Source organism: Berghia stephanieae, chromosome 9, assembly GCF_034508935.2.
Source record: "Berghia stephanieae isolate SIO BIC M18660-M18661 chromosome 9, UCSD_Bste_1.3, whole genome shotgun sequence".
Lineage (NCBI taxonomy): Eukaryota > Metazoa > Mollusca > Gastropoda > Nudibranchia > Aeolidiidae > Berghia > Berghia stephanieae.
Genome location: NC_088368.1, coordinates 12,868,032 through 12,878,031, shown reverse-complemented (window position 1 = coordinate 12,878,031; position 10,000 = coordinate 12,868,032). Strand labels below are relative to the sequence as shown.

The window sequence follows — 10,000 nt, the reverse complement described above, 5'->3', positions numbered from 1 at the left end:
TTCCACATTGGATTCTTCCATGGGATGTTTTCTCCAGCTGCTTCCGCCGCGTGTATCCACTCTTCTTTGCATCATTCACTATGCTCCGTTACCAACCATTTCTTGCCCCCCCCCCCCCCCCCCCCCCCCCCCTGTCTAATCGCTCCTTGGGGATTCCATGTTAGAGCATGCCTTGTGATGTTGCAAGCAGTTTTTCTAGGTGCATGGCCTATACACCCTCACTTTCTCGTTCCAATTTGTATATTTTTATATCATTTAAATTTTGTTGCTTACATAGATTGACTTATCTCCTGAATTATTTATTTATCAAGTACTTTTCCGGCTGAAGAACACGATAACATCATCATCATCATCATCATCATCATCATCATCATCATCATCATCATCATCATCATCACCACCACCACCACAACAACCACCACGATTACTTCTATCACCACAACCACCAACAGCACAACGACCTTAACACCTACTACAACATCTCAACACCATCAAAACCACCACCACAACAAACAACAACACCACCACCACCACTATCACAACCACCACCATTACCAACGAAACCATCACCACTACCACCACTAACCACATACACCATCACCACCACAAGCAGCAAAACCACCACCACCACCACGACCACCACCATCACTAACCATTTCTCTCCTTTTCCAGATTACAAAGTTCACTTGAATTTTGATGAAAACCGCAATATGGACGTTTTAAACGACACATCTGACTTCAACAACAGCACCACCAACAACAACAGTAACAACAACAACAACATCATCTGTGGCAGCAGCTGTAACAACAACAGTAACGGCTTCGGTAGGAGCAATAACTGCAACACCAATAATACCAACTGTTTTAATACTAGTAACAACAACAACAACAACATCAGCAACGACAACAACAACAGTGAAAATAATAATTTGTACAATCTACATACAATACCTGTGATAAAGAGCGATGTTGAAAAACGTTATCAAAACAACAACAATAACAACTACAACAACAATAACATACTCAGAAGCGCAAACGTTATGACGTCAAGGTCGGACAATAATATCATGACGATTCCTGCCGAGAAGGAAATTAGAAAATCGATAATCATCCATGGAAGACGAGACTACAATACTAGTAACCACAACAACACTTGTGGCATTGCTACGGCGCCAACCAATGTTTATTACAGGAAAGGCTTTGACACCTGCGGCCAAACATCAAACAAAACCACATCTCGTCACAATCTCGAAATGGAAAGAAACAGCACTGGCATTCCCCTTCCGCGGACGCCCATGCCGAAAAGTTACTCGAGTCACAGCGACACAAGCATGAACTATCACCTGGATATGAATATGGACTACCCCAACAGAGACGGTTCTTTTCAGGGACATAGCATGTCCAGAAGAAATCCCACTCCACTGCCTTCCTCCCCAGTAAATGTCCTCAACATTTCCTTCGACCTGACGACCGTATCCGATCCGGATTCAACTTCAACAACGACAGGAACCCAATATTCCACCGAGCCAAATTCTTTGAACTCGAATCAAAACTTGGGCTCATCCACTTCTTCCACGAGTGAGAGTCAGAGATTGAGTAATTTGAACAACAGCCAAAACTCTGGTTCATCCTTGGACACAAGCCAGTACTCGGGATTCTCTTTGGACTCGAGTCAACAAACGGGTTCATCTTTAAATATTAGCAATAACTCGGAGTCTAGAGCATCATCGGCTTCGGCGTCTGCACCCGCTGATGGAAATGTCTCAAAAACGGAACCTTTGACCTTTGGCGATCCCAGACAAAGACAGGTTTTTGAAGCGCTGACGGGAATACAAAATCTGAGAAGATATGGACATTTCCATGACGTAACAATACAAGTTAAGGAGCAAGACTTTCGGTATGATTGGCAAAATGTTTACTCTTTGCTTTTAACGTAATGTCCTTTCAAGAAGTCAATCAGGCCTTACCTGTCGGTTAAACAAATGGTAACTATCTTGATATCAAAAATTAAACCACCCTTCATAATGAGACAAACACTTTTTTTTTTGGTTTAAAGAAAAAATAAACAACAGTACTTTTGGTAGGTTAGAATGATGCTTTTTTTGAATCATGTTAGGACTTGAGGATGAATAAAAAGGAATTTTATTTATTTGTTTATATATCTATTTTACTATATTTATTTTCTGATTTGTCTTGGAATGGGATTACTTGGTTTTGTCCTGGCCATTGCCGGTGTCCTTGGCTGAGAGGGAAACAATCAAGTGTAGAGTGTTTGTTTTGTGAGGTGATATAATTTTCCTTGTAAATCATCTTTCTTTTACGTAATATTATTTTGTTGGAATATATATCATGACTTGTAAACAATTGAGTGTGTTCCTCTTAATCGGGGCCTGTGTTTGTATCTGGATGAGACTTTTAGGTGATCTCAAACTGAGTACACTGATGGTGTGATTTTGGAATTTTCATCTCTTCTTTATTTTAACCATTCCCCTTTATCTTACTTTTTCTCGTGTGTCTTCAATTGTATATATATATACCTTTTTTTACTATCCCATTTTCTCCCGTTTTACTGGCGCTGAAATGACTTAAATGTGTTGCAAGCGCCGTAAAACACGTAAAAACAAACAAACATTTCTATTTTATATTCATGTGACAGATGCCACCGCTTCATACTCTCCAACGCATCCCCATTCTTCCGTGATTTGCTTGATCCCGTCAGTAGAATCGATTACGACAAGAGAAGCAACTTCGACAAACTCGAAAGCAACAATAAACTGGGTACCGACGGTGGTAATGATAATGATAAGGTACAGCTACCCAACAACAATGAACCGTCAGCAGTTTCTGAACATAATGACGGTGACGGTGTCGAAAACGAAACCAACAACATCACCAATAGCAACAACAACAGCAGTAATGAAATCAGCAGGGGCATCAACAACAGAAGTGACAAAAGTAAAGACGACAGCAATGAAATCGGTGCCAATGCAAATACCGATACCGATATCGATACGAAGACAAAGGTGGACCACGATACAAGTTCAGTGTCCAAATCATCTAATGTTGTATTGACTGGAGTGGAACCTCGTATATTTGATAAGGTAACGTAAGATAAAAATGTAACAGATAGTCTCAGATTATGCGGCTAAATGGTCTTGTGGTATGACAATCTCTTTCGAATCGGAAGGTTCTGGGTTTTAGCTCCGCTCTGAGAGGCGCATAGTTGAGTCCTTGGAAAAGGCTCTTTACTCACATTTTCTAACCGTTCTCAGGTGTAAAATGAGTACCTGACCGTTAACAGCGTTGTCTGTGGCGGAGAAAAATTGTAATATCGCTTAGCATGCGTCATGTCTCGTCCTACACGTTACGTGTTTCTGTTAGCCCTGTTAGCGCTTTAAGCACGTTTAGTGGATATTGCTCTAAACTCAATTGTTTTTTTTTAACTGGACATTGAAACCTTGTGGTTCTAGTCATAAAAGCTGAGGTCTGTCTCACGAATAGATAAAATTCGATTCATAGCAATGATTGGATAGGGTATCTGGGTCTTACTTAGACCTTGCGCTATGGAATTTATCTTTTACGATGAACCAAGGTCTTATTAGTGAAACGAAAAAAAAAGTTATTACTTTTTCACTACACAGACACCAGAATTATCTCCCAAAAATATGTATCCCCAAGACAATGAATAAAAATGCGTCATTGCTTTTCAAGAGTTTGCATAGAATGGAAATAGTGATATATCGTCACAAATCGGTGTTTTATATATATATATATATATATATATATATATATATATATATATATATGTGTGTGTGTGTGTGTGTGTCTGTGTGTGTGTGTATGTGTGTGTGCTTATTTTATTATTATTATTTATTATTAATTATTATTATTATTATTATTATTATTATTATTATTATTATTATTATTATATTATATTATTATTATTATTATTATTATTATTATTATTATTATTATTATTATTATTATTCATCATCATCATCATTATTATTATTATTATTATTATTATTATTATTATTATTATTATTATTATTATTATCATCATTATTATTATCATTATCATTATTATTATTATTATTATTATTATTATTATTATTATTATTATTATTATTATTATTATTATTATTACGAGTGCGAGTCAAAAAGTAATGGGACTCTGATTATTACTTTAAAACAATTTGAATCAATACCATGCATTATACCTTAAATTAAAGCTTGGCATTAGCCGAGTAGAATGCTACTTCTCAACATTCTGTCTCTCTCAATGGCCAGAGTCCACCTTTTTGTAAGGGCATGTATCTCGTCCTTATAAAACTGAGTTGACTGAACTTTGAGCCAATTTTTTTCACTTCTGTCTTAGCTGCTTCATCATCTTCAAAGCAATGTCCCCTCATTTCCACTTTCAATGCACCAAAAAGTCTGGTGAATTGATAAGGAGGGTGAGACAGCGTTGTCCATCAAGTGATGCGATTATAACCTTTTCCTGGCACTTGTGTGTGGAAAGGCATTTTCTTGAAGAAACAATACTTGTTCCATCTCCGAAGCCGGTCTAACGCGACGAAGTATTACGTTCAGTTGCTTTTAGGTCTATTTGTACCTTTCAGAGTAGACAGTAGCTCTCTGTGGTTGGAAATCAAAGAAGATTACACCTCTAATGTCCCAAAACACTGTTGGCATAATTTTCCCAGCTGATTTCTCAGCTTTGAAGGTTTTTGGTCTTTGGGGATCTTTTTTGGGGTGTCGCCATTCCACTGATTGTCTCTTCGACTCAGCTTCAACCCACCTAAAACTATCTCTACAAAATGCCTGAGTTTTAGGGACCTTACCAATGCGTTTTAAAATGTCACTCGAAGTTTCTTCTTCTAAAACAAGAAATTCAATGATTGCTTTCTGTCAGTGACGGACATCCATAGGGACAGCCATTTTGAACTGTCATAACGTTGTCAAATTTTAATAGAATTAAAAATTTTAACATTTAGTTTAAAGCCTACATGTGTAAGTTTAATTGAGCCGAATATGACGTCACATGAAAAAATGAAATGGACTCAATATGAGATTTGCCCCATAAATTTTTGACTCACCCTTGTATTATTATTATTATTATTATTATTATTATAATTATATTATTATTATTATTATTATTATTATTATTATTATTATTATTATTATTATTATTATTATTATTATTATTATTATTATTATATATTATTATTAATATTAATATCATTATTATTATCATTATCATTATTATTATTATTATTATTATTATTATTATTTTATTATTATTATTATTATTATTATTATTATTATTATTATTATTATTATTATTATTATCATTATTATTATCATTATTATTATTATTATTATTATTATTATTATTATTATTATTATTATTATTATTATTATTATCATCATCATCATTGTCGTCGTCGTCGTCGTCAACATCATCATCGTCATTATGATTATTATTATTAGAAAATAACTAGACCAAAGCTATTTATAGTATTATAAAATGAATGACAAGAAAACAAGTGAAGAAGACTAGGAGAAAAAAATAAATAAAGTAGAATAGAAGAATAAACATGAAAATAAAGGATTGTGTCTTTGAAAACTGCCAACTGCCTGAGGCATGATATTCCCACTTATAATTATCGTTTCTAAAAAAAAAACGGTCATTTTTGCCATCCTTTCATCTTGTGCCCCCCACGAATTCTTCCCACTTCTCCTCTATCTTAATCGATCTGATTGCAGTACACTTCCTGAAAACAAACATTTAAAAAATTGGCCAGAAAAAAATTCGTCCATCCAATTTCGATCGATGAAAATGACCCTCGTCTTGTAAAATTAAAAAGGTGAAGGCAAACAAAAACTTCTAAATCATGAGACTTTAATATTGAAGTCCCAGGCTTGGAAGTTGTTGACAAATTGAGGGTCATTTTAATCAATCGATATTTGAAGGACGAGTTTTCTGGCTAAATCTTTTAAATGTGTTGTTTGTAGTTTTCAGACTACGGTAGTGCTGTAAACAAAGATTTTCTATACAAACGAAACAACCAGGAGGCATAGTTTAAAAGGGTCGGGAAGTTTAGATCCCTTATTATTGCTTTTTTTGTAGGCTTGTATGATGCACAGGGTGAGATAAAACAAGTAGACAAAAACAATGATAAATTCATAGTACAACAAATAAGAAAACAAACAAACAAATAAAGCAAACAGAAACTTTAAAAAAGCACAGCCTTACTCTACTGAGGATCGAACCTCAGACCTCTTGTTGTTTCCCTTACGAGTATTTAAGCGCCCTGAGGCATTGGTGAAAGGTGCTATATATATAATACAAAACTCTGAAGAAAAAATAAACCCGATATAAAAACACATATTTATAATTTTGGCTAGAAAACACGACCTTCAAATATCGATCGATTTAAATGACCTTCATCTTGTCAAAAACTCTCAAACCTGGGACTTCCGTGATTTACATTCTTACCCAAATCAGCGATCAGCAGAGCCCATGACGTAAAAGTTGGAGTTGAATGCCTTCTATAGTTCTCCAGGTGACTGTCAGTGTGTGTGTGCGTTGCTGATGCTTGGATTAACCTGTTTCGTACGTCGTGTTTTTACCCCTTAATAGTACGTCGGGGGTAATTTTGTTACCCCATGACAATATTATTACCTTACCTTACCGGAGTTCCGTCTCCCTACAGAGGTTGAATGTCATGGAACGCCATTCTTCAAGCTCAAGGGCCATTATGCGGCTATGTGGTCTTGTGGTATGACACTCGCTTTCGGATCGGAAGGTCCAATGTTCGAGCCTCGCGCTCGGCGCATAGTTGAGTCCTTGGAAAAGGCTCTTTACTCACTTTCTCTCACCGTACTCAGGTGTAAAATGAGTACCCTCCCGTTAACAGCGTTGTCTTTGTCCGAAAAATTGTAATATCGCCTAACAGGCGGCATGTCCCGTCCTACATGTTAAATGTTGCTGTTTACCAGGGACCCCTTGTAAAGCGCTTTGAGCACATTTAGTGGAGATTGCGCTATATAAAGCTCAACTTTAATTTAATTTATTTTAAATTACCGAGCAGTCGATTATCTTTTTGCCAGTTGTTGCCTCCACATTTCCTATCCAGGACTTCCTTGGTTTGCCCTGTGATTTCTGCCAGCTACTTTTCCTTCTATCACTGATTTTTGGATGGTGTTGTGTCTCCGGATGTGTCCATAATAAGTCAGTTTTATCATTTTAACTTCTGCCAACAGTTTTCTGGACAGTTTTCTGGACATTTGGCCTGAATCAATAAGAACCAGAACCAGAAGACAATATTATTATGATAAAATAAAGAACTAACCAGTTAACTGTTTTACTCTGGAAAACTCGTTCTTCAAATATCCATCGACATAAATGTCCTTCGTCTTGTAAAAACTCTCAAAACTGAGGGTTTGCGAAGTCCCAGGTTTGAGAGGGTTTTTTTTGCCAAGAAGAGGGTCATTTAAATCGATTGATATTTTGAGTAACTGACTTTCAAAAAACGTCCGAAGTCACATCCTGATAGAAAAATGAGTCAACAATCTCAAGCTATCTTTTGGACTCTATAGAATCACCAGAGAATATTTGGAGTTTCCAAACACTTAGGGTATTGTTTCATGAGGCACACAAGACATGTATTTTCTCTTTTAAGTCAATAAATAAATGACACCAAATTTCGGTTTTCTTTGAATGATGAAAATGGGACTTTGTACGTTATGAAAGTCACCTACTCATTTAGAGGACGCGTTTTCTGGCCAACTTTTTAAAAACGTGTTATTCTAGAGCACGACAGTTTACTGGTTAAATACGCTCTATCAATCTTGACCACCGTTAGCATTTCTTTTATTTAAAAGATACTGTACCTACTTGATATCACCGTTGTTAAAGACGAGATGAAAACACACATACACAGACACACACACACACACACACACACACACACACGTACACACTATCCGATATGTTACCCATTACCTCATAACAGAATGGTGTCGGGGTGATTTAGGTGATATAAATAGAAATAATTATAGTAACATATCGAAAAATATTAGACTTTGGTTGCGTCTTTGTTTTGTTGACAAAAGGGAAACCCGAAACGTCCACATCATCAGTCTATGTAAATTAAATTGAAACTGTTATTCTATTTTGTCAATGTGCGGCTATGTGACGCTTGCCTTCGGACCAAAAGGTCTAGGGTTCAAGACCCGCTCAGAGAGTTGAGTCCTTGGAAAATATTCTTTACCAACATTCTCTGACCGTAATCGGGTGTAAAATGAGTACCTGGTCGGTAACAGCCTTGTCTCTGTTTGAAAATTGTAATATCTTATAACAGGCGTCATGTCCCGTCCTACATGTTAAGTGTTGCTGTTGGCTGGTGACCCACTGTAAAGCTAGTTGATATTTTGCTGTATAAAAGCTCAAAAAGTTATTTGTGTTGTACCTTACTTTACCGGAGTTCCGTCTCCCTTCAGAGGTTGAATGTCATGGAACGTCATTCTTCACGCTCAAGGGCCATTACCGAGCAGTCGATTATCTTTTTGCCAGTTGTTGCCTCCACATTTCCTATCCAGGACTTCCTTGGTTTGCCGCGTGCCGTTCTGCCTGATACTTTTCCTATTTTATGTTGTACTGTCCTCAAAAAGTAAAGAAGAATAAATCAAATATCCAGCCATTTTAACTTTAAAATTACTATTTGATACCTGATTTACTCAGATATGATATAGTTCTGAGACTATAATACGTCACAAATGATGATCTATTTCGTGCAATTAACACAATTGAATGTAACAGCTTCAAAACAAAAAAAAAAAAGAACAAAATACCAAACACGGAACGTTTCGGGCTCGAAACTCTTCTTCAGCCAACAAGAAAAAAATAAAGATAGGTTACTAAAAAAAACAACAGATCATTGGCAGTTGATTATGTTTTCTTTGTTTTTATCGTTGGCTGAAGAATGATTATGAGCCCAAAACGTTCCATGCTTGGTATGTTATTCTTTTTTTTTTAAAGACATTATATTCATTTTTGCGTATTACTTTCACTGTCCACAGCTTCTAGTACGTTAATATCGTTTTGATCATATTTTGTGTGTACATTTTAATACGACTGACATTAGTAATGGTAGTAATAATATACTATAATTTCTAGAGGATTATGTGTTCAGCAATTCCCGGATGTACGTAAGACATGTAGACTTCTGTTACTGTTTGATGTAAGCTATATCACAGGATGTTCACGCGCCGTCTGGATAACATCCAAGTATAAGGTTACCGCCACTTGACTTTTTACTTCTACCTTGTTCGTTTTAAACTCAGAATAGTAGGTGAATTTTTTTAAAGAATGATGATGATGATGAATAATAATAAAAATGGTATAATTATATAATAATAAATATAATAATAATAATAATAATAATAATAATAATATAATAATAATAAATAATGATAGATGATAATAAATATAATAAATAATAATAATAATAATATAATATAAAAATAATAATAATAATAATAAAATAATATAATAATAATAGATAGATAATAGATAGATAGATAGATAGATAGAAGATAGATAGATAGATAGATAGAAAGATAGATGATAATAATAGAAATAATAGTAATGATAAAAAAATAGAAAGTAATAGATAATATAATAGAGATAGAAATAATAATAAAAATAATATAAAAGATAGATAGATATAGATAGATAGATAGATAGATAGATAGATAATAGATAGATGATAGATAGATAGAAAAGATAGACCGCATTTATATGCGCCAGTCCCCCAAGCAACAGGCTACATTATGCGCTAAATGATATAAAAAAGAGAAATGTATAATTGGAGTTTATATAAACATAGAGAAGAAATTCCATTAACTGTTCTTAAAGCACTTTACAGTTTACAGGGGATTCCCCACCTAACAGCAGCATCAACATTAGGACGAAAATGAGCTCGTGGGAACG

General features: G+C 35.1%; 1 protein-coding gene across 3 annotated transcripts in view; it reads left to right on the top strand.

Annotated features, from left to right (window-relative positions):
• Nucleotides 1-10,000, top strand: part of LOC144979716 (uncharacterized) — a 77,542-nt gene that overhangs the window by 5,632 nt on the left and 61,910 nt on the right. For all 3 annotated transcript variants that reach the window (XM_078926653.1, XM_078926652.1, XM_078926654.1), the window contains exons 2-3: nt 673-1,897; nt 2,657-3,101. In XM_078926653.1, coding sequence (XP_078782779.1) covers nt 673-1,897; nt 2,657-3,101 — 1,670 coding nt within the window. The remainder of the gene's footprint in view (nt 1-672; nt 1,898-2,656; nt 3,102-10,000) is intronic.